At 52.9% G+C, this 23,724-nt stretch overlaps 1 protein-coding gene across 1 annotated transcript in view; it reads left to right on the top strand.

Annotated features, from left to right (window-relative positions):
• Window positions 1–23,724, top strand: part of ERN2 (endoplasmic reticulum to nucleus signaling 2) — a 29,149-nt gene that overhangs the window by 3,216 nt on the left and 2,209 nt on the right. Inside the window, exons 2-23 of the mRNA XM_070461135.1 lie at window positions 394–907; window positions 1,825–1,923; window positions 2,872–2,977; window positions 3,324–3,357; window positions 3,584–3,656; window positions 8,778–8,850; window positions 8,955–9,062; window positions 9,386–9,487; window positions 10,767–11,031; window positions 13,537–13,615; window positions 13,708–13,855; window positions 13,958–14,079; window positions 14,753–14,908; window positions 15,177–15,348; window positions 20,125–20,209; window positions 20,338–20,527; window positions 20,609–20,708; window positions 20,791–20,990; window positions 22,476–22,623; window positions 22,713–22,840; window positions 23,360–23,483; window positions 23,567–23,634. Coding sequence (XP_070317236.1) covers window positions 394–907; window positions 1,825–1,923; window positions 2,872–2,977; window positions 3,324–3,357; window positions 3,584–3,656; window positions 8,778–8,850; window positions 8,955–9,062; window positions 9,386–9,487; window positions 10,767–11,031; window positions 13,537–13,615; window positions 13,708–13,855; window positions 13,958–14,079; window positions 14,753–14,908; window positions 15,177–15,348; window positions 20,125–20,209; window positions 20,338–20,527; window positions 20,609–20,708; window positions 20,791–20,990; window positions 22,476–22,623; window positions 22,713–22,840; window positions 23,360–23,483; window positions 23,567–23,634 — 3,094 coding nt within the window. The remainder of the gene's footprint in view (window positions 1–393; window positions 908–1,824; window positions 1,924–2,871; window positions 2,978–3,323; window positions 3,358–3,583; window positions 3,657–8,777; window positions 8,851–8,954; window positions 9,063–9,385; window positions 9,488–10,766; window positions 11,032–13,536; window positions 13,616–13,707; window positions 13,856–13,957; window positions 14,080–14,752; window positions 14,909–15,176; window positions 15,349–20,124; window positions 20,210–20,337; window positions 20,528–20,608; window positions 20,709–20,790; window positions 20,991–22,475; window positions 22,624–22,712; window positions 22,841–23,359; window positions 23,484–23,566; window positions 23,635–23,724) is intronic.

Raw genomic sequence — 23,724 nt, 5'->3', positions numbered from 1 at the left:
ATTTAATTTAATTAATTTAACGTAATAAATATTTATTGAACGAGTAATTGATCTGTATTTCATCATCTCTCAGTAGATACCTCTAGCATAGTAACAAACCGCAGAAGCTCTGAGGTCAGACGTCTGAATTCAAATCCGAGTTCGCAGCCTCAGTTTTTACCTTGGAAGTGCCGTGAAGAGTCAGTGAGTTAATGACGGATGTAAAAGCACTCAGTACAATATTGGCGGGTGGGAAATTCTCCTTAAGGGCCTCCGTGGGGAAAATGCCTTTCCCAGGAAAGCTCGGAGCCATCGCTCGCGGGGTGTCCGGGGGACGCGGGTGTGAGTGCGATGGGAAGGGCAGGGAAGGAGGGGAACAACCGCTGAGGTTGCGCCCCGGCCCCGAGCACCCAGCTGGCCCAGCCTGGGGCGGAGTCTCCTCCGGGCGGGCGGGCCGGGCGGTTCCCCGGAGGCACCGAGGGACCGGGCCAGCCGTGCGGCCGCCGTCTACGCAGGCTATGGCGAGCGCGGCCCGGGGGTCCGGCCCGTGGCCCCCGCTCCTGCTCCAGCTCGCGGCGCTCCTCGGGACTCCCAGGCCCCAGGTGAGAAGCGGGCGGCCGCGGAGCCTCCAAGCTCGGGTCGGGGGCGCAGGCGGCCGGGGGTGCGGCGGGGCCACAGGGGGCGCCTCGCCCTCCCCCGGGTCCGGGTGGCCTCAAGTCAGCCCCTGGCCGGAGAAAACCTCCTCGTCTGGGGGAGTTGCCAGTTGCCCCACGAGCTGCAGAGGAGACCCAGCACCCCGTCCCTCCTGCGGCGTCGGGGTGTGGGTCCAGGAAACAGCCCGAGGGACGGGGCCCTCGCTTTCCTGCCGGGCCTCTTAAAACTTCTGGAACCCGGCTTCCTTGGAACTTTAAAGGTCCCCTGTGGAGACGTGCGCCCACACACCCATTTTTACTGACAAGTTCAGGCGGATCGCAGCGCTCCCCCTTACCAGTGACTGGACCCCGAATTTACAACTTCTGGGAGAAGTAAGCTGGACCTATGGGAATCTGGTTCGACCGTGCCCAGAGCGGAAAACTCCAGAAATGCAGTGAGAGGGAAAAGCCAGGACTCCAATCCCCGAGTCTAACCTATAACCCCCAGAACAGTTACTGGGCTTCCAGAGACAAGTGTGCCCAGATGTCTCAGACGGTAAGGAATCTGCCTGCAACCTGGGAGACCCAGGTTTGATCCCTGGGTCGGGAAGATCCCCTGGAGAAGGGAATGGCAGCCCACTCTGGTCTTTTTGCTGGAAGAATTCCATGGATAGAGGATCCTGGCCGGCTACACTTCACGGGGTCGCAAAGAGTCAGACACCACTAAGCAATTCACACACACACACACACACACACACACACACACACACACACACACACAGAGGCAACTGCTAGTTCCACCCCAGGGCCACTTCCAGTTGGGACCCACCCCATGGTTGCCATCTAGGAATGTGAGCATAGTGTGGCCAGATTGGGTGTTTCCAGGGGGGAAAAAAAATGAGGAAAAAAGCTAGAAACAACAAAAATTAGAAATCTTGACTTTTTAAGTCAAATCTTGACTTTTTCACTTTTTAAGTGAAATCTTTCCAGTTGTTAGAAACTGGTAGCTAACTGTAGACAAAATTTTAAACCCACTGATGATCAAACAAAACTCGACTGTGGACTCAGTCCACAGCTTCTCGCCCAGGACAGTCTCCCTCCTGCCATGTGGCAGATCGCAAAACAGGGCAGAAAAAGAGAGGGCTCAGAGGCAGCTTCCTGACTCGACTCCAAAACCATTGGCTTGTCCCCAAATCTGAGGGTCCGGGGGCAGGATGTGGCCTTTGCCGAGGTGTGGCGGGGCCACCCGGATGTTAGAGTTCCTGCTAGGAGCTCTGCTCCACCCTGTTTGCTCAAGGAAGGGCTGGAGCAGGTGAGTTAGCCCAGAGGGGGCCAGATGCTAGGGCAGCGCCAGTCTCCCTGCCGTGGCCACCCCCAGCCTTGGTCCAGGGGGCCCCCTGGAGGCTGGCACCAAAAGTAGCTGGGCCGGTTTGGGGATTGGGGGGGTGAGGGGGGACGGGCAGGCAGAATGGGTCATCCCCAGAGAGGCAGGCAGGGAAGCAAAGGAGAAAGGGAACAGGGGCTGGAACCAGAGAGACGGTGGTTCAAGTCCCAGTCCTGCCGTTTATCTGTGTGGCTTTAGGCTAATTACCTAACCTTTCTGAGCCTTAGTCTCCTTCACCTGCACAGTGGTAAGGATAATAGCACCGCCTCTGGATGTGGTGGTCCAGTGCTGACGACTCTGCTCCCAGTGCAGGGGGCCGGGGTTCGATCCCTGATCGGAGAACTAGATCCTGCGTGCCAAACCAAGAGCCCTCAAGTGAAAGTGAACGTGTTAGTCCCTCATGTCCAACTCTTTGCGACCCCATGGACTGTAATCCTCCAGGCTCCTCTGTCCATGGAATTCTCCAGACACGAATACTAGAGTGGGTTGCCATTTCCCCCTCCAGGAGACGCTCCTGACCCAGGGATTGAGTCTGGGTCTCCTGCATTGTAGGCAGATTCTCTTCTGTCTGAGCCTCCAGGGACACTCTCAGGCTGCAACTAAATCCCAGCTCAGCCAAATAAAACTTTTAATAAAAGCATCAGTCTCTTAGGGAGGCTGTAAGAGTCACTGATGTCCTTTTGTAAAGGAGCCAGGCTCCCAGCTCCCACTGTCACCCTTCTCCAGGGTCTTGGAGATCAGGGGGTGGAGCCAGGATCTTTCCTAATCATCCAGCCTTCTTTCTGTTTCCCTCTGGGGGACAGCGAGTCCCTGCCTGGAACAACGGCTAGGGTGGTCCCAGGCCTCTCAGAAAAGGTGGCTTTGTTTCCACTGCAGGTTCAGAGCTTCACTCTAGAGAACCTCCTGTTTGTGTCCACCCTGGATGGAAGTCTCCACGCACTGAGCAAGCAGACAGGAGACTTGAAGTGGACGCTGAAAGATGGTAAAGAAGGGCTGTCACCCCTCTCTCCTTGGACCTTGAGCTTGGGGAGGTCACCTCAGGATAAGAACATGGGTTCTGGAATCCAATATGGAGGTGTCTTCAGGCAGTGTTACCACTTACCCAGACTGTGTGGCCTTGGAAAAGTCACTTTGCCTCTCTGAGCCTCAATGTCCTCACCTGTAAAATGGGGCCAAGGGTGACGACCCTACCTACAGGAGAGGTATTACATTATGCTCATGACAAAATGCTTGCTTGGTGTCCGGCACACGGTAAGCATCAATGTGAGGTATGCCTTTCAACGGAGAGTCTGGAGGGGATGCTCACGGCCGTGTCCTTGTCCCTGCAGATCCCATCATCCAGGGGCCAATGTACGTCACAGAGTAAGTGGACTGGACTCTCTCAAGGCATGGACAGCAGCTGGGAGATGAGGAAGCAGGGTTGCCTGGTGGGGCAGGTGGGCTGGAAGGAAGGAAAGAGATTTGGATCTGGACCTCTGCGGTGCCTCCTGTGGGGGGTGGGTTCCTACTGGCAGGGGATTTGGAGGGAAGGGGCCCTCTTGGAATCAGGCGGCGTGCACCAACCTTCCCCCGTTCCTCTGCCCCACAGGACGGTCTTTCTCTCAGACCCAGCTGATGGCAGCCTGTACATCTTGGGGACCCAGAAACAACAAGGATTAATGGTGTGTTTCGCACAGTGCTTGGATGGGTGAGGGTCAGGGCTTCTGTTAGCCAGGGCACTGAGGGGCCTGTAGAGCCAGAATCTGAGTGTCCTGTGGAGGATGAAGTCTGAGAGCCCTAGGATAAGGCTCTCTGGGGGGCCTAGCGATGTTGAGGGTGGGGGTGACTCTGGATGTATCTGTAGAGCAGGCTGACTCTCAGGTCTCTGAGAGCGCCAGGAGCTTCTCCAGGGGCTCTGAGGGTTTTTAGGGGAAACCTATGTATTAGTTATTGTTTAGTTGCTGTCCTGTCCTACTCTTTGCAACACCATGGACTGCAGCCCACCCGGCTCCTCTGTCCTTGGGATTCTCCAGGCAAGAATAATGGAGTGGGTTGCCAAGCCCTCCTCCAGAGGATCCTCCCTACCCAGGGGTCGAACCTGCATCTCCTACATTGGCCAGTGGATTGTTTACTGCTGGAGAACCCGTGTATCAGTTACCTTTTGCTAAATAACATATCACCCCAAAACTCAAACTTCAAATGCAGACAATTTACTTAACTCACAATTTCATGGGATGACAACTTAGGCTGGACTCAGCTGGGTGGTCTTACTCAAGCATCTGTGAATGTGTTAGTCCCTCATGTCCAACTCTTTGCGACCCCATGGACTATAATCCTCCAGGCTCCTCTGTCTATGGAATTCTCCAGGCAAGAATACTAGAGTGGGTTGCCATTTCCTCCTCCAGGAGATCCTCCTGACCCAGGGATTGAGTCTGTCGGTCAGCTGGCTCTTTTTCTGAAAGCTGGTTTGTAGTTGGCTGGCTTTTGACAGGGGCCACTGGGCGAGGGGTCTCTCATCTTTAAGCAGACAAGCCTGGACTTGTTTACATGGTATCAGCAGGGGAATCAGAAGCAGCAGGAGGGGGCAAGGCCAGGGCCTGAGCAGTTTTCAAGCTTTGCTTATTCTCTTATCCCTTGGTATCCACAGAGGATCAGTTCCAGGTCAAGCTCCCATCACCAAAATCAGAGGGTGCTCAAATCCTTTATGTAAAACGGCACAGTATTTGCATATAACCTGAAGGTATCCTCCCATATACTTTAAACCATCTTAGATTACTTATAAGACCTAATACAATGTAAATCTCATGGAAGTAGTATGCCAGGTGTGTAGCAAAGTCAAGTTTTGCTTTTTGGAACTTTCTGCAGCTTTTTTTTTCCCCCCAAAAAAATATTTTCAATCTGCAATTGGTTGAATCTGTGGGTTCAGAACCCCTGGATAGGGAGGCCGCCTGTATCACATTCGCTGATGTCTTATCAGCCAAAGATGGTCACATGGCCAAGCGCAGAGGCCGGAAGTGTCAGAGCTCTGACTGTGCCATGGGAGGCCTGCCAGGACGGGCTTACTCTGTGATTAGGAAACTGAATTGATAAGAAATGTTGGTGTGCCCATGGTGTGTCCTACAGGCAGGCCCCAGCAAACAGACAGCACACTCCTACTGGAGAGCTTAAGGATGTTTTATTAATGGGGTTACTTACAAAGATGGGCCTGTTGTTGTTTAGTCATGTCTGACTCTTTGCGACCCCATGGACTGCAGCACGCCAGGCCTCTCTGTCCCTCACCATCTCTCCGTAACATCTCCCGAAGCTTGCCCAAATAATATTGGAGTGGGTTGCCATGCCCTTTTCCAAGGGATCTTCCCCACCCAGAGATAGAACCCAGGTCTCCCTCAGAGCAGGGGGATTCTTTACCGTCTGAGGCACCAGAGAAGTCCAAGAACCTGGAGTGGGCAGCCTACCCCTTCTCCAGGGGATCTTCCCGACCCAGGAATTGAACCGGCATCTCCTGCATTGCAAGCAGATTCTTTACCAGCTGACCTACCCAGGGGGCCGAGGGTGGGAGACCGGAAGGCAGGGTGCCGAGTCCTGTGGCCCGTACCGTGGGGTGCTATTTATCAGCTCTAAGCCGATGGGGGAAGCGGTTATCACTACCTGGAGCTGGAAGGGGTTTGGGGAGAGGACGACGTGACAGGAGGCCTTTGGGGGAGAGGCACAGCCAGCCCACGGTGACTCTGGGAGAGGAGCCCAGGGAACCCTCTCCCTGTCCCTGCCCCTTCCCTGATCCCCGCCCCACTGGAAGCCAGAGCACAGGGCGCCCATTGATGGAATCCACACGAGTATGTCTCCCGGGAGAGAGGCAGAGAGCAGACCTCCTGTTCATCCAGCTCTGGGTCCACCATCGGGTCTTATGGGGCGGGTGTAGCTGTCGGTGACATCACTCCCCCTGCCTCTAGGATAAAGTCCAGTCGCCCCGACAAAGCACATCAGAGCCGGCTCACTCCTGCAGCCTCTTCACTCACCCACGGGCACCTAGGTGCACACACACGTGGACACACTCACACTGATTAATTTCTTGAATATGCCAGCTCTGGGGCTTCACCCAGGTTTTCCCCAAAGGGTTCCAGACTGCCTGGGTTCCCACTCGCTGAAGTCACGGCACACACATCCTCGTGGATCCACAGGGCTTGCTGTCTTGCTCACACCGTGTGACCCATGTGGGTCCTCGGGGGCTCTGTCCACTATGGTCTCCTGCAGACCCAAGCTGTCAAATGCTCCGTCTCAACCCAAGCTTCTCCCACACCGAAGAGAGTGGACAGTGACACGGTTTCTTCTGCGCCCTCCCTTTGGCTAAAGTGGGTTTCATGGCTGTGCCCACTTTAAGCAGCAAAAGACGGGTAATTCACCAGGAGCCCAGAAGGAGAACCAGAATATTTGTGAAACGTGCTCCCCCTCCCCAAACTGGTGCCTATTCATCCCCCCCAGGCCCAATTTAAAATCCAGACTCCCTCCCAACCTGTGATCTTGCCTCCAGCTTGCCTCCACTTCCGTCTGCCCTTCTCCATCCCCGCTCCCAGTGCACTGGCTGTTCCTCAAACTTGCCACCTGGGCTCGCTGGTAGGTGGCCCTGCTGCTGGTCTCAGCATTCTGTCCCTCTGCCCTCCACGTGCTCGTGAGCCTCACTACTCGCTTGGCTGGCGTTCTCACCCTCTGACCTCGCTATGTGAAATAGCGTCTCTAATCACCCTCTCTCCTAGTTTTCTGAGTTTGTTTTAATAACAGTTACCACTCCCTGGTATTGTCGTTTATGTGTTTTTGTTTGTTTATTGTCACACACACCAGAAATGTAACTGTACAGATAGGCACATGGGCCCCAGCACCCAGCTAGTAATAGGTGAAATGACTGAATGAATGAATGAACTACTGAACGTCTTCCTTCAGTCCTTCCGTCCCTCACACCTGCATCAGGTCCCCTCAGCTTCCGTGCTGTCCCATCACAGCACTAATCTTACACGCCGACTGTAGGTGTATTGCCTTCTTTTGTTGTCCATTCTGACTCAGGACATGTTTGTGCCTGGGGCACTGTCTTCTAAGAGCTCTGTATGTGGAGCTTGGGGATTTTTTTCACTTTGATATAATTTCAAACCTGAGGAAAACATGCAAGGATAGTACAGAGAAATTCTTTATTCCCTTTACCCAGCCGCATCAATTTTTTTAACGTCTTATCACTTTCACTTTATTATTCTCTCTTAGTAGATAGAGATAGATAATATTATGTATATATATGTATATATATATGTGTGTGTGTGTATATATATATATATACACACATATATAAAGGGCTTCCCTGGTAGCTCAGTTGGTAAAGAATCTGCCTGCAATGCAAACCCCGGTTTGATTTCTGGATCAGGAAGACCAGCTGGAGAAAGGACAGGCTACTCACTCCGGTATTCTTGGGCTTCCCTTGTGGCTCAGCTGGTAAAGAATCCGCCTGCAATGCGGGAGACCTGGGTTTGATCCCTGGGTTGGGAAGATCCCCTGGAGAAGGGAAAGGCTGCCCGCTCCAGTATGCTGGCCTGGAGAAGTCCATGGACTATCCCATGAGTTCGCAAAGAGTCGGACACGACTGAGTGACTTTCACTTTCATATATATAAAATTCATATTATTCTATCTTAATAGATAGATATAGATAGATAATATTACACATGTGTTTACAGATATAGATAGATACTATTACACGTGTATATATAAAATTTCTTTTTCTGAACTCTTTGAGAAAGAGTTGCAGACATTCTGCCCCTTTATTCCTAAAGCATCATTGTGTATTCCTAAACAAGGACTTTCTCCTACACAACCTGCGTGTAAATTATCAAAATCAGGAGATTTAACATTGCTGCAATAGTGTTATCTAATCCACAGTCCGTATTAATTTTTCATTTTAAAAGGCTTTACTTAATCAATCATTTGTTTTTGGCTGTGTGGCGAGTGGGGCTACTCTCTGGTTGCATCTCACAGGCTCCAGAGCCCTCAGGCTCAGCTGCTACAGGGCGCGGGCTTAGTTGCTGTGGAGCATGTGGGATCTTCCCAGACCAGGGATCGAACTCACATCCTCTGCATTGGCAGGTGGATTCTTAACCACTGGACCACCAGAGAAGTCCTGTATTAATTTTGTCACGTGTCCCAATGGTGTGCTTTATTGTTTTCAGTCCAGAACTTGAACCAAGACCACCCCTTGCATCTGGTCCTCATGTCTCTTGAAAGTGAAAGTGTCAGTCGCTAAGTCGTGTCCGACTCTTTGCAACCCCATGGACTGTAGCCCGCCAGCTCTTCTGTCCATGGGATTTCCCAGGCAAGAATATTGAAGTGGGTTGCCATGCCCTTCTCTGGGGGATCTTCCTGACCTAGCGATCAAATCCGGGTCTCCTGCATTACAGGCAGATTCTCTACCATCTGAGCCACCAGGGAAGCCAGCCTTGTCTCCTAGGTGTCCCTTAATCTGGCACAGGTCCCCAGCATCTCCGAGGCTGTCATGGCCACTGAAATTTTCAAGTCTCAGCAAGTATTTCTGAGGTTGTCAGTCCAGGAGCACATGATCAGGTGGCATCTTGGCGCTGGGGGTGGAACTTTCTGCAGCCCCTTCGGAAGTCGTGCAGCAGGGTGGTTAAGTGTGCGGGTTCTGGAAGCTGACTCTGCTACCTACAGCTGTGTGACTTTAGCCAAGTTACTCAGCCTCTCGGGAAATGGATATGATCATCGTTGTGCCCAGAAAATAGGTTGCATGTGTTTCTCTGCTCCTCCCACTCCCCAGAGGCTGCCCTTCACCATCCCTGAGCTGGTTCACGCCTCCCCGTGTCGCAGCTCTGATGGCGTCTTCTACACGGGTAAGCACCCCTCCAGTCCCGTTGGGCCAGCGGGGCACAGCGCGGATAGGCTGCATGCCCTCTCTGGCTCACCTAGAGAGCGGGCACCCTTCCCACCTCCACAGGCCGGAAGCAGGATGCCTGGTTTGTGGTGGACCCTGAGTCAGGGAAGACGCAGATGACACTGACCACAGAGCGGCCCTCTACCCCCCGCCTCTACATTGGCCGGACACGTGAGTCAGACCCCAGCTGCTCCCCAAGCTCTGGAAAGCCCCCGCTTTGGCTCTGCCCAGGCCTGGCAATTGCTCTCCACGCTGAGTTCAGGCCAGTCAATCCCTCCGCCAGTCGACAAACACGTCACTGAGCACTGAACAAGGAGCCAGGGACACGGCAGTAACGAAACAGACCTGGTTTCGGCTGCAGTGATGCTCACAGGGTCTGGCCTCTAGGCTGGGTGCTCAGGAAGCCCCTGCCTCCACAAAATGATGTCCCCCGGGTGGGGGTGGAGGAGTGTCACGTGGGCATTCCTGGTAACCCTGCTTCTGGGTGTTCCCAGAGTACACGGTCACCATGCACGACCCCAGGACCCCAGCCCTGCGCTGGAACACCACCTTCCGCCGCTACTCTGCACCCCCCGTGGATGGCTCGCCTGGTAAATGTGAGTGTCCCCCTGCCCTGGCCCCACTTTAGAGCAAGGTCCCCAACTCAAGGAACCCTGAGTGGCATCCACGATCAAGCCCCACCACATTCAGGCCCATCTGACCCCCTGTGGGACCCCACATACTGAATGATGCCCCCTTGATGGACACCCTAAGTCACCTACTCAACACGCAGCCTGACCCTCCTGTACCCTGAGAAGCTCTTAGCATCCTGACTCTTTCACACGTCCCGTGAGCCCAGCCAGGTCACCCTGGGTGCTCCCCAGACCCCAAGTGACCCCAAGCAACCCCTGCACACCTGAGCAGTCCCCGTGTGTCCCAAATGACCCCCAGTGTTGACAGATCCCTGAGAGATGACCCCAAGTGACCGTCCCCAGAGTCACCACCCCCCCTTGATACAATGACTGCCCTTCCGTGTGTGGGTATGCTTCCCAAAACTGTACAAATGATGGAAATTTTGGGATATAATATTACAAAGAAATTCCTTTTCTTTTGTTATTGTTCAGCTCAGTCATCTTCATATATGCTTAATCCATAGTAGTCACTGGTGTTATTTCATTTCCTTCTGTTTTTTTTTTTTTCTTCATTTCCCTTAGTATATCAATATCTTTGTTACTGGTTTCTAAGAACTCATTTATGACTAAGGGTGTCAACCATTTGTCATGCAATGCAAATGAAACACCATATTTTATTGTCATTAATTTACTCTGGTATTCGGTATTTTGGTTGTGTATTAAAATATAATCATGTTGTGTTTAAAAAAGTAATAGTAACTGCCCTTCCTAAATGCCTGAATGACCCCGAAGGTGCCCTAGGCCACTCTCAGACCCTGATTCCACCATTCCACCTGAGAACTCACACAGGCGACCCTGACACATCACCGGTGACACCCACAAGGCCCCTAACTGAGCCCCCTTCACGTTAAATGACTCCCATGTTACCCACATGTGTCCAGACCACCCTGACTGACCAACAGCCAGACCATGACTGACTCCCCCACATCCTAAGTGACAAGGACTGATTCACACACCGGAGTTCCTTTGGATGACTCCAGCTCACCCCTACATCTTACACAACTGTCCCGTTGAACCTGATCAAAGTGACTCAGTGAACGTCCCATGTCCTGATAACCCTGCAGGTGATCTCTCCCAACCTCCACATACGTGGGGGGCCCTGCGGACAGCTTGCCCTCAAAGCAGCTTCCCCACCCCAAGATGCTCCAAAGTGCCTCAGGGCAGGACACCCTGACCACATCTCTGCAACCATCTTTCCTGGCAGACATGAGCTACCTGGCATCCTGTGGGATGGGCCTGCTGCTGACCGTGGACCCAGGAAGCGGGGCAGTGCTGTGGACACAGGACTTGGGCGTCCCTGTGGTGGGCATCTACACATGGCACCAGGAGAACCTGCGCCAGCTACCCCACCTCACACTGGCTCGAGACACCCTGCACTTCCTCGCCCTCCGCTGGGGCCACATCCGACTGCCAGCCTCAGGCCCCCAGGACACAGCCACCCACTTCTCTGCCTTAGACACCCAGCTGCTGTAAGTACCCATGTCTGGGGGCCGGGGAGGAGCTTCTGGAAGCCCAGGTGTAGCCCGGGTCCAATGGGCAGGTGTGATGTCCAACCATGATACAACAGTACAGCTGAACCAAGGATCACAATATTTCAAACAGTTTGGTAAATAAGCAGTGCTCTGCATGCCCACCATGTGCTCCCAGGACCCCTGGATAGCCTCACCATTCAGCGACTGATAGGGGGTAAAATCTGGCCAGGGAAGGGCCTCCATATCTCCACCCCAGTGCTACAGCTGGCATCTGTTCTGATTGGTAGGTGCTATGTGTTTATTGGGGCTTTCCCGGTGGCTCAGTGGTAAAGAATTTGCCTGCAATTGCAGGAGATGCAGGAGGTGCGAGTTCCACCCCTGGAGTGGGAAGATCCCCTGGAGAAGGGCATAGCAACACACTCCAGTATTCTTGCCTGGAGAATCCCATGGACAGAGGGGTCTGGTGGGCTACAGTCTATAGGGTTGCAAAGAGTTGGACACACATGAAGAGACTAAGCACAAAGGCACATGTGTTTATTGATTTTTAAAAACCTTAAAAATGACCCTTCCTTGTAACACCAAATACCTTAGTGTCCCCATCTTGGGGAGCCATGAGACAGACTGGGAAAACCAGGGATTATCCATTCATTCAGTTGGTTCTCCAAATATTAATTGAGCACTTGCTACATAGCAATCACTTGCTAGACTCTGGGAGTACAGTAATATAGCCAGTGTTCCGACCTACAGAAATCTCAGAATCTAGTGCAAGAGACAGGTATGTAAAGCGGTAATCATGATATGGTATGACAAGGGATGAGATAAGAGGAGTATAGTGTATCATGGGAATGTATAGAAGGGCACCTAAATCAAGACTGGGGGCAGGAGGCAATCACAGAAAGTTTCCTAGAGGAAGGGACATAGAAGTTGAAACCAAAAGGGTGAAGAGAAAACAAGAGACAGATCATGGCAACCAGGAAACAGAGTCAGTTAGCAAAACAAGGCTGGAGCACGGCTCTGGAGCAGAGAGTAAGGTCTGAAGCTGTTAAACAGGGATCTTATCAGGTCATTTGAAGGGTTTAGGATAAGGTTAAGGAGAAGCTATTGGAAGATTTTAGAAAAGAAGTGATTTGATCATATTTTCATTTCAGAAAGATAACTGGCTATAGTGTAAAGAGTGTCTTAGTCTTGTGGGGAGGAAGCAGGCACAGAACATTGCATTAGTTCAGGCAAAAGATGAAGATACTCTGGACTAGGACAGAAACACTGGAGATGGAAATAAGTGGAGGCTAACAGTCAAGGCTACGGTTTTTCCAGTGGTCATGTATGGATGTGAGAGTTGGATGGTGAAGAAAGCTGAATGCTGAAAAATTGATGCTTTTGAACTGTGGTGTTGGAGAAGACTCTTGAGAGTCCCTTGGACTGCAAGGAGATTCCATCCTAAAGATCAGTCCTGGGTGTTCATTGAAAGGACTGATGCTGAAGCTGAAACTGCAGTACTTTGGCCACCTCATGCGAAGAGTTGACTCATTGGAAAAGACCCTGATGCTGGGAGGGACTGGGGGCAGAGGAGAAGGGGACGACAGAGGATGAGATGGTTGGATGGCGTCACCGACTCGATGGACATAAGTTTGAGTAAACTCTGGGAGTTGGTGATGGACAGGGAGGCCTGGCGTGCTGCAATTCGTGGGGTCACAAAGAGTCAGACACAACTGAGCGACTGAACTGAATTGAACTGAACAGATATTAAGAGGAAAAGACAGTATTTGGTGATTAGAAAGTTTGATGATTGTGAGCAAGGAGTCACCAATTACCGTCAGGTTTTAGAAGCACATGAGTGCTGTTGTTTTCCAAGGTAGGGCACACTGGAGGAGGAATTAGGGGAGGAGGAGGAATAGAAGGAAGAAGAGGGGAGGGGGAAGAGAAGCAGGTAAGGAATGAGGTGATGAGTTCAGATTTAGAAAACTGAGCTCCTGGAAGAGGTCTGGGCTAGAAATAGATTTAGAAGCAATGACTGTAGAATTTGTATCATTAGCTTTTGCTATATAACCAATCACTCCCAAAATTTAGGGTTTCAGAATGAACAGTCCTTATTTTTCAAGATTCTGTGGGTCAGCTGAGCGGTCTTCTGGTCTGGGCAGCCAGCCGGTGGCTTGGCTGAGCCTGGACAATCTAGAATGACTTCACTCACCTATCTATAGTTAGTGGACTATTTGGCCTATGGGGTATCAAATAAGGTCTCCCATACCCCCACACAGTAACCTGATTTTCCGCTTGTGGTAGCCTCGGGGTTCCAAAGAACCCCGTGAGAAGGCAAGCCCCAATGCACAAACATTTCTCAAGCCTCTGATTGTCTCACTTGGTATCATCTCATTGGCCGATGCAAGTCACGTGACCCAGGCCAGAGTAAGTGTGGGCGGGGACAATATAAGGACACTAATACTATGGGACTGAAACCGCCCACCACCCTCACTCATTCTTCTCCCCTTTCCTCTCCCCTACTAGGATGACACTGTATGTGGGAAAGGATGAAGCTGGCTTCTATGTCTCTAAAGCACTGGTTCACACTGGGGTGGCCCTAGTGGTGAGAAAGGGCCTCTGAGGGGCTGGAAAGAGGGGATGAAGCAGGAGAGAAGCCCCCCGCCACCACTCATGACTCCCCATCTTCTGCCACAGCCTCGTGGACTGACCCTGGCCCCCACCGATGGCCCCACCACAGAGGAGGTGACACTGCAAGTCTCAGGGGAGCGAGAGGGCTCACCTAGCACTGCTGTCAGATACCCGTCAGGCAGCGTGGCGCTCCCTAGCCAGTGGCTTCTCATTGGTGAGACCCCTTCCACCCAAACTGAAAGGACCTGTGAACCCAGCTTCTGAGATAGCAGGCTGAGGTCACCTCCAGCCCACTGACCCTGTCCCTGCCCCTTAGGACACCATGAGCCACCCCCGGTCCTGCACACCACCATGCTGAGAGTCCATCCCACCCCAGGGAGTGGGGCCTCTGGGACCAGACCCTCAGAAAGCATCCAGGCTCCAACTCTCTTCTTGGAGGTCAGTGCTTGATGGGCAGAGGGCCTGTGGGGAGATGCCACAGGGGTGGGCAGCCCTCGGACCTTTTCCTTAGGCTTCTAGGCATAACATTTGAGGTGAGTCAACTGACATCACAATTTCTCAGAAGAAACACTTCTTTTGTTGTTATTGCCAGAAAAAGTGTTCCAAGTGTCAAAAAGGTATTGGCTATCTAAATTGTGAAACACGGGTCATGGTTTTCTTTATTCTTCAGTTTAGAGGTGACAAAAGATTTATCAAGTGAGAAAATGAAAATGGAAAAACTATAAAAGTATGCCTGCCCGGGAGAGGACTGGACAAGAGTCACTAGTAGTTCAAGGTTAGAAGGAACAGGCATGCTGTCTTCTCAAAATGACATAATTCTCAAATCTGCTTGCTCATCAGAATCACCTAGGAGCCCACTCCAACCTCACTGAATTCAGAATCTCTGGAGGTAGATATTTGTATTTTTTGGTGAAGTCCAAGAGTATCAGGGTTTTTTAGTGACTCCCCAGGTCTCCTGGGGCGCCACGATTTTCAGGAGAGTGCCAGGCTTACCATCATGCAGCCCACTCACTTGCCACCCCTTCAAGCTAAGCCCAGCCCTACGTGATGAAGAGGGGTTAGGGGTTCCATAAGGAGAGGCTGCTGAGAGTGAAAGCCCCTTGGTCCTCAGCTCCTGAGCCTGAGCCGGGAGGAAACTCCGAACCTGGAGCTACATCCTGAAAAGAAAACCTCAGAGCTGAATCCAGGCCTGGGACCCCAAGACCTGCTGGCAGCCAGTCTCACTGCTCTCCTCCTGGGAGGATGGATTCTCTTCCTAATGAGGCAGGTAAGCCCATCACCTCTGACCTCAGGTACATCCTACGGTCTTCCTAGAGGAACTCTGCTCCTCTCCAAGACCACTTAGTGAGTTTCTCCCTCACCCAGGCCCAGTTCTGTCCCCTGCCTTCCTCTTAGCAGCTCCCAGGGCCCTCGATACTGTGCACTTTATGCCAATGCTCCAGGGACCGGCCATCTCAGGCACAGCCTCTGGGCCCATCATGGGGCAGGGCTGGCCAGGGAGGGCCGAGCCCTCATAGGTCCCCATGTTTCAGCAGCAGCAGCAGCAACAGTTGGCAGAGAAGCAGCAGCAGCAGGCCCCCCTGGCACCTGCAGGCCCTTCTCACATCTCTCAGGATGCTCATCCCCAGCCCTCCAACGCCACCCTTCAGAGCCAGAAGAGGCTTCAGAGTCCCCCAGAGCAAGGCCAGCCACTGGAAGACCCTGAAGGTGAGCTCACGTGAACAAGAAAGGACAGCATCAGGGACAGAAAAGAGAGAAGCAGGTTTAGCTCTAAAATCAGATTATTGGAAGGCCCTATAGTGGGATTGCTGTTGTTCAGTTGCCAAGTTGTGTCTGACTCTTTTGTGACCCCTTGGATTGTAGCCCACCAGGCTCCTCTGTTCATGGGATTTCCCAGGCAACAGTGCCGGAGTGGGTTGCCCATTTCCTTCTCCAAGGGGTCTTTCCAACCAGGGATCCAACCCACGTCTTCTGCCTTGGCAGGCGGATTCATTACCACGAAGCCACCAGGGAAGCCAATCCTAAATGAGTTAATAGGATTTAACTTTGAATAGTGCCTGCTGTGTAGTTGAGCCATCATTTTTACTGTTGTCATTATGTTCAGGGACCCTGGATACAGATAGAATTGGTATAGATCTAAGTCCACTAACTGTTAATTTTGATAAATTGCTTGACTCCTCTGAGCTTCAGTTTTCTCATCTGTCAAGTGGGAATGATAACACCTACTCCATTACATCACCTCATATAACAGGTTTACCGTCACCACGATGATTAAATATTGCCAAGCTGATGTTATTAATATGTGTTAAAATAATATCATATTTGGTAATAATAATAGTAAATTACCTAGGTACCCTTTGGTTCCTCTTCTCTCTCTCTTTTTTTTTTTTCTAGGGCATGGCAATCCACTCTAGTATGGTTCCTCTTCTCTTTAGGGCTTTTTATTTTTTAAACATATTCCCTCTCTTCTCTCAAGTTCATCCTATAAAGAAGCCCTTTCAAGCTTCCTCTGGAATCTGTGGGATGCCCCAGGGGAACTTCCGTGTGCTTTTATTGGTCAGTTCAGGCCACTTCTCTCCTGCTTCTTTGGCACTGCTCAAGCCACTGCCTCCTACCTTGGAGCTACTCTGCTGCATAGCTAACTCAGCCTGAAGTCCACCCCACATTTGGTGGGATGCTCCCATGCTACTTCCAAAGTTGCCCCTGTGTTCGCCACCCCCACCCACCCTGTGCTGAGAGGAAAGCAGCTTCCTTCCTGGGGGCTCAGCTCCTGGAGAAAGCCCCCCACGGCAGAGTTGCCTGAGCCCTGAAGGTTGCAGTTCCGGTCACTTTACTGGCTCTGGGTGGTTCCACATAACACTCACCCCATTGCACCCTGAAACACTCCTCCTTGGACCTTCTGACTCAAGCTGAGTCTTTCCCCAGAGGACCCAGACTCCACGTCGTTCCAGTTGGTTCTTGTCAAAAAACCTTGTTGCTCCTCCCCCCATCATCCCGAAGTTGTCCCTCACCACCACGGTCTACTAGACCCAGTTACTGACGCGATGGAATTCCTTCCCCCAGACATCTCCTCTGTCCCCTCGTGGGTCTGTAGATACCACTAACCCACAGAGGAAGAGAAAACAGGATGTTGAATTCCAACCCTGGTTCATCCAGGCCCCCCTATTACATGAAATACCTAAACTCCTTTACTCACTATAAGAAAACAATCAAAGTAATATCAGTGCTTCAGGACAAGAATCCAAGGAAATAAAATACCCAGCTAGAGTGTGGTCATTTTGTGACAAAACTCAGTGGTAACAATTTCTATATAGTATTGAGCTCCCTCTGCACTTTAAAAGAAACCTTTCTATTTCTTTACTTTCTTTCAAGTTTTAGTAAGCTTTCCTTTGGTTTTTTCATAACTTCTAGGAAAGCATGGAAGAGACTGGTAATTATTAAGTGCTGTGATGAATGCTGTGATGGGGATGGGAGGATTCAGGGAGCTGTAGGAACATAGAGGAGGGTCATGGAGCTCCAATGTGGGGACATGGGAAGTGTCCTCAAAGTGAAGTCTAGGCTGTGATCCCAAAGAGAAGAAGGAATTACCCAGGTGAACAGGGTGGAGTGGAGCAGGAGCCTTCCAGGTGGCCCCAAGAGCACAGGTGAAGGCTCAGAAATGCGAGAAAGCCAGGTGCACATTCTGGAAGCTGAAAGGAGGGTTGCACACTCATGCTCACAGGTGGGTCAGGTGGATTAAAGCAAAGAAGCAAAGCAGTCACATAGGAGAGAGAATAGGGAGTGGTGGGACCTGCGGCAAACCGGAGAACGGGTGCTTGGGCTGAGCCTGCCTTGCTTGCTGCTGCAATCTGGACCCAGAGCTTGACCCAGGAATTATCTGTTGAGTTAGTGACTGACACTGGCCACCAGAGATTCTTAAACAGCGCTCTCAACTCAATAAATATATGCAGAGTGAATATGTGCAGAGCAAGTGTGAGGGACAGACGGAGTTAATGGCTGGGACTAGCCCATTCAATATGCAGCAATTTGGAGTCCAGTGTATCGAAATCTTTCCTGCAGGGAGAGTCAAATAAACACATGTGGCAGATGGCAGGAAAGCTTCGAGAACCACTCTCCAAAAAAGCCCTCTACACTGTGGCAGCCCCTAACGTGTTCTCAGGACCTCTATGTCAGGGACTCTGACCTTGGAACCCTTGGTCCTCCTCTTGGTGCAGGAAAGGAATGTTCCTCAGGATAAAATCTGCAGTGCAGTTCTGCCCCACTCTCATGTAACCTGTACAAACGCATCTACACATGCTTGGCAGAGTGTCCTCTAGGACTACTAGCTACATGGTACATTCAACAGCAAGTGGGCACAATCAAGCCTGAACCAGCTAAAACTGACAGCTAACATTTATATAGCACTTACCGTACACTGGGCCCTGTTGTAAATATTGTGCATGTGTGAACTCCTATTCACAAGGTAGATACTATCATTATGCTGATTTTCTGGAAGAGGAAATTGAAGGCAGAAAGGTTCATGAACTCCCACCCCAGACTCTCAAAGCCAGTAAGTAGCAGCTCGGGAACTCAAAAGCAGATCAACTTTGGGATGTATCTCTGTTTGAATTTTGGCAATGCTCATGAAGTAGGTAACCAGCTTGAATGGTTTCCCAACCCGTATAAAAGAAGCAACACAGTGCATCACATATTCCTGCGGATCTCAGAGGGGATTCTGACCATACATCACTTCCCCACCATGTGATGACTTTTAATTCCTTTAGAACTTCTCCTGTGTTTGTTGCTTCTCTGTTATCATGATATAGAAGGCTGAGCAAATGATGGTGAATATGTGTGTGCAGACCGAGCCTCCCAATTCATAATTTCTGCATTCAAGAACTTCATGGCCGGAAGTCTGGCTTCCCTCCCAGCACTGAGGGTCCTCCTGAATCTAGAGTTAGTTCTGAATCTAACCCAGAAAGCATGTAGTGAGTGTTCACCTCATGCCGAGGGCATCCAGGCAGGGGAGGCAGACATCCAAAAAGCCAGGAAACCAGAACCAAGCGAGTGGTACAGAAGAGGAGCTGGAAGAGCTCAGGGACCCTCACCTGGAGCCAGCTGAGCAGGGTTTGTTCAAACAGGCTTTCCGGCAACTCTGCCCCTGCTTTCTGAGCTGCCGGAGAGACAGGCCCAGTTTATCGGTGTGTGATGTGCTTCCAGCAAGGCCCCAGGACCACACTCCTGAGAGTCCAGGGTATACATATTTCACTTACTGCTTGCATCTCATCAGCAGAGAGTGTTTAAGCAAATAACCTAGAGCAGTGCTGAGCTTAATACTTAATACTTTGCTCACACATCCCTGATGCTGATTTTCTTTGCTTTTCCTAGAGCCAATTAGAGACTAAAGCTGGCAGCTCTTCCTAGGGAGAGTGTTCTCAGGGCCACGGAAGGGCACACAACTCTAGGGCACCAGATACACTTAGCTGTGTGCATGGGGCCCCCTGGAGCTGAGCAGAAGCCTGCCCTGTGCCTGGGTCATTGTGAGGGGTCTCTCCCAGGTGACCCAAAAGGAAGAGCAGTAACTGCCCAATTCCTCCACTCACCTGAGCCAATCCCATCCACCCCTTTAAAAACAAAAATTTATTTTTGGCTGTGCTGGGTCTTCATTGCTTCGGAGACCTTCCTCTGGTTGCTGCAAGCAGGGGGCTACCTCTCTAGTTGCGGTGCACGGGCTTTTCATTGCTGTGGCTTCTCTTCTTGCAGAGCACGAGCTCTCTAGGCACATGGGCTCCGTAGTTGCCAAACATGAGCTTACTTGTCCTGGGGCACGTGGAATCTTCCCAAACCAGGGATCAAGCCCGCGTCCCCTGCACTAGGCAGGCGGATTCTTAACCGCTGGACCACCAGGAAAATCCAACCCCACCCTTCGTAACAGGAAGCCAAGGCCTTCTGGGGGCTCCCTGCTGCCCTGGAGCTAATTCTAGACAGTTCAGCATCCACATGCCCACCGCTCCCCACCCCCCTTGATCCATGCCCAGCACAGTCTTTTCTGCCACAGCCTCCACCTTCATCATGCTTCCGGCTGCCAAAATTCACTTTCCTATTTGAATCTAATGCCTCAGTCGAAAGGGTTTATATATTAGTAACTGATGGAGGTGGGGAAAGGAAAGAAACCTGGGCAGAAAATGCCAGAAGAGGGAAAATGATGAAAGAGAACAGCAGAGTAGACCTCGTCCCCACCCTTTTTTCCATTAATCCTCACAGTAATATTATGCACGATCCTTGATGTAGTCCCACTTTACAGATGAGAAAACCAGGGCACCGCGGTTAGGTCACTTGCCTGGAGTAAGGGGTAGCCTGAGGCACTGGACCCTATCTGGCACCCGTCGGGGCATGGAAGTGGGAGGCCGGAGAAAGACCGAGGTTGGGGGGGGGCGGGTCTGGCCTGGGCGCGGTGGCGGCCGTGGGCAGAGTCCCCCTGAGACCCCCACTCCTCTCCCCCAGCCGAGCAGCTCACCGTGGTGGGGAAGATCTCCTTCAACCCCAAGGACGTCCTGGGCCGCGGGGCCGGTGGGACTTTTGTCTTCCGGTGAGTGGCAGCCAGGAGCTGGGCTGAGGTGGCCACTGTCCCTTGGAGAGCCCCGCTCTAAAGAACCCCCAAGGCGGGCGTGGACCCTAATGATTCCCTTTTCGGCTGCCCTCTGGATCTCCACCCAGGGGACAGTTTGAGGGGCGGGCGGTGGCGGTCAAGCGGCTCCTCCGGGAGTGCTTCAGCCTGGTCCGGCGGGAAGTGCAGCTGCTGCAGGAATCGGACAGGCACCCCAACGTGCTCCGCTACTTCTGCACCGAGCGGGGACCCCAGTTCCACTACATTGCCCTGGAGCTCTGCCGGGCCTCGCTGCGGGAGGTGAGGCCTGCGCTCAGGGGTGGGAGCGGGGCCGAGGGTCCTGGGCTGCAGGGTGACGCTCTGCCCCTCACTGCTCCCCAGTACGTGGAACACCCGGAGCCGGACGGCTGGGGCCTGGAGCCCGGGATGGCGCTGCAGCAGCTGATGGCGGGCCTGGCTCACCTGCATTCCTTGCACATAGGTACCAGCGCCTCCCAGCCTCCCTCCGAGCCCCTGCCTGCACCCCTCAGCTCTCAGCTCTCGTCTCTGCTCTGCTCTCACAGTGCACCGCGACCTGAAGCCGGGCAACGTCCTCATTGCGGGGCCTGACAGCCAGGGCCTGGGCAGAGTGGTCCTCTCAGACTTCGGCCTCTGCAAGAAGCTGCCCGCCGGCCGCTGCAGCTTCAGCCTCCGCTCGGGCATCCCGGGCACAGAAGGCTGGATGGCACCCGAGCTCCTGCAGGTCCCGCCTCCGGACAGCCCTGTGAGTCCTGCCGCCCCAGGCTGCAGTCAGGCCTCCCCGCCCAGTGTCTCTGCTGCCTGGGCTCTGGATCACCCGCTCTGTGGCCTTCAGTGACTCCTCCCAGCCTGTTTCTTCATCTGTAAAGTGGGGATAATGCCTCCCTTTTTCCTCTAGGGCAGTGGTTCTCAACCAGGGGAGACTTTTGCCATCACTGGGCAATGTCTGGAGACATTGTGGGTCGTCCCACTTGGCGGGGAAAAGAAAGTTGCTACTGCCACCTGGGGGCAGAGGCCAGGGATGCTTGTGAGACACCCAACGCGCAGGATGGTCCTGCAGGACCAAGAATTACCTGGTCCAAAATGTCAAGTCCCGAGGTTGAGAAGCACTGAGCTAGAAAATGGTTTTCATCTCTACTGTGCTGTAGTCATTGAGAAGCTTGAAACAATTCAGGTGCCCAGGCCCCACACCCAGTAACTGGCCCCCAGTGACTTTACTGTGAAGCCAGAGTGGACAGCCACCCAGATTGGAGGGTTTGGCGGAGCATCAGATGAGCTAATGGTTTTCCCAGGTGGCGCTGGTGGGAAAGAACCTGCCTGCCAATGCTGGAGACTTAAGAGACGCAGGTTCAATTCCTGGGTTGGGAAGAACCCCCTGGAGGAAGAACTGGTAACTCACTCCAGTAGTCTTGCCTGGAGAATCCCACAGACAGAGGAACCTGGCGGGCTACTGTCCATAGCATCGCAGAGTCGGACACGACTGAAGTGATTTAGCTCACACACACGCATGAGCTAATATAACTGTTATAGAGCAGTTTCTGACCCCCGGAGGCACTTGGAGACCCAGGATCATAGATTTTTGAGTCAGTGTTCAGAGGGAAGTCGTAGGCATGGATGAGAGTAACACACAAGGAGACCAGAGTCACCCCCACTCCTGAAGCTGAGAGCTAGAAGTGGAAATGTGGAGGCCCAAGAACCAGGGTACTCACGTTAGGAGCCTGTGCGGGTTTTAAATTTTTAAATTTGCAGCCACCATTTTAACTTCTGGGAAATTCCACATAAAAGTCTAGATTTCTGGATTCTTTCACAAAATCAAAAGCTCTGCCACCCTGGTCCCCTGTTAGCCAACCAGCTGCAGCCGAGTTGCCAGTGGCCACCTGTGGACTGGGCTGGTACCAGATCACAGTCCCCAGTGCTGCCTTATTGCCTCACGCCCAGCCAAGTTTCACTCGAATGTGTCAGCATCACCCACCAGACCTGGAGGAATAACGCGTGGAGAACCTAAACTAGAGGCTCAGTGGGGGCAAAGACTCTGGGTGAAAACCACGCATCCCTTTCACCAGTGCAGACAGGAGGGAATGTAGGGTCATGAAGATGCCTCTTGGGAAGCATCCTTGAGTTCTAGCCTGAACCAAATCCCGGGCTTCCACCCCAGCCCCGGGCAGAGTGCAGCCAGGCAGACTTCCTGGAGCAGAGACCTCCTCCTCATCTCTGTCCCTCTGGCCCCCAGACCAGCGCAGTGGACATCTTCTCTGCAGGCTGTGTGTTCTACTATGTACTTTCCGGTGGCAGCCACCCCTTCGGAGAGAGTCTTTATCGTCAGGCAAACATCCTTGCGGGGGCTCCCTGTCTGGCTCACCTGGAGGAAGAGGCCCACGGTGAGGGGGACCTGGGCTGGCAGAGGAGGGGGGTAAGCAAGGAAGAGGCTGGCGGGGCTTGAAACCACTCCTCCCTCTTGCCCCTGCAGAGAAGGTCGTCGCCCGGAGCCTGGTGGAGGCCATGCTCAGCCCCTTGCCCCAGGCTCGCCCCGCCGCTCACCAGGTGCTGGCCCACCCCTTCTTCTGGAGCAGAGCCAAGCAGCTCCAGTTCTTCCAGGTCAGTTGGAAATCTGGAGAGAGGCCACAGGGAGTTTGGGTTCTGAGCAAGAAGGGAAGCCAGATTGGCTGCAGGAAGGAGACTCATCTATGTGTTCCAGGTAGCCCAGCTCCTTGATCTAAGCCAAGACTGAGCCAGACTCCCACACACTGCCCTCTCGGCCCTGCACGGTCTCCTCAGCACCGCTTTCCGGGCCCAGCTGCCCCTGGTGTGAGGACATACACCATGCCTTTCAGCCTTAGTTGTCGCTCATGCTATTCCCATGCCCAGACAGCACATTCCACTTCTGTGACCTTGAGTCGCTGAGCCTGTTTGCGCGTCTGTAAAATGGGGGAAACAGCAGCTCTGTCACAGGTTGGATTAGCCCCTGCATAGCAGAGAAGCTCCACCCAACAGGAGGCAGCAATCCTTTACCCTGAGCCGAGCAGTGCTGGCTGCTCCACGCCCCCAGCCATTGGACCCTCGTGGCCTGTGGCCTCCAGTCCCGGTCAGGAGGCTTGGAAGCTCTGTGGGTCCTAGGATGTCAGCGACTGGCTGGAGAAGGAGCCTGAGCAGGGGCCCCTGGTGACAGCGCTCGAGGCGGGAGGCTCCGAGGTGGTCCGGAGTGACTGGCACAAGCACATCTCGGTGCCGCTGCAGACAGGTAGAGGCCAGACTTGGGGGGCCCGGGAGGCCGAAGGGACGCCCCAGCAGGGACAGCTGTGCCAATGCCTTCCCTGCCCACAGATCTGAGAAGGTTCCGGTCGTACAAGGGGACATCGGTGCGAGACCTGCTCCGTGCTGTGAGGAACAAGGTGTGTTCCGGGGCTCGGGAGGGGCCTGGACGGTGGGGAGGCCTGAGGCCTGGCCCGGCTGAGCCCCAGCTCTCTGCTCCGACCCCCCAG

The sequence above is a fragment of the Odocoileus virginianus genome, chromosome 33 (assembly GCF_023699985.2).
Source record: "Odocoileus virginianus isolate 20LAN1187 ecotype Illinois chromosome 33, Ovbor_1.2, whole genome shotgun sequence".
NCBI classification, from domain to species: Eukaryota; Metazoa; Chordata; class Mammalia; order Artiodactyla; family Cervidae; genus Odocoileus; species Odocoileus virginianus.
Note: the sequence above shows the minus strand (reverse complement) of the source record. Positions and strands in the feature narration are given on the sequence as shown.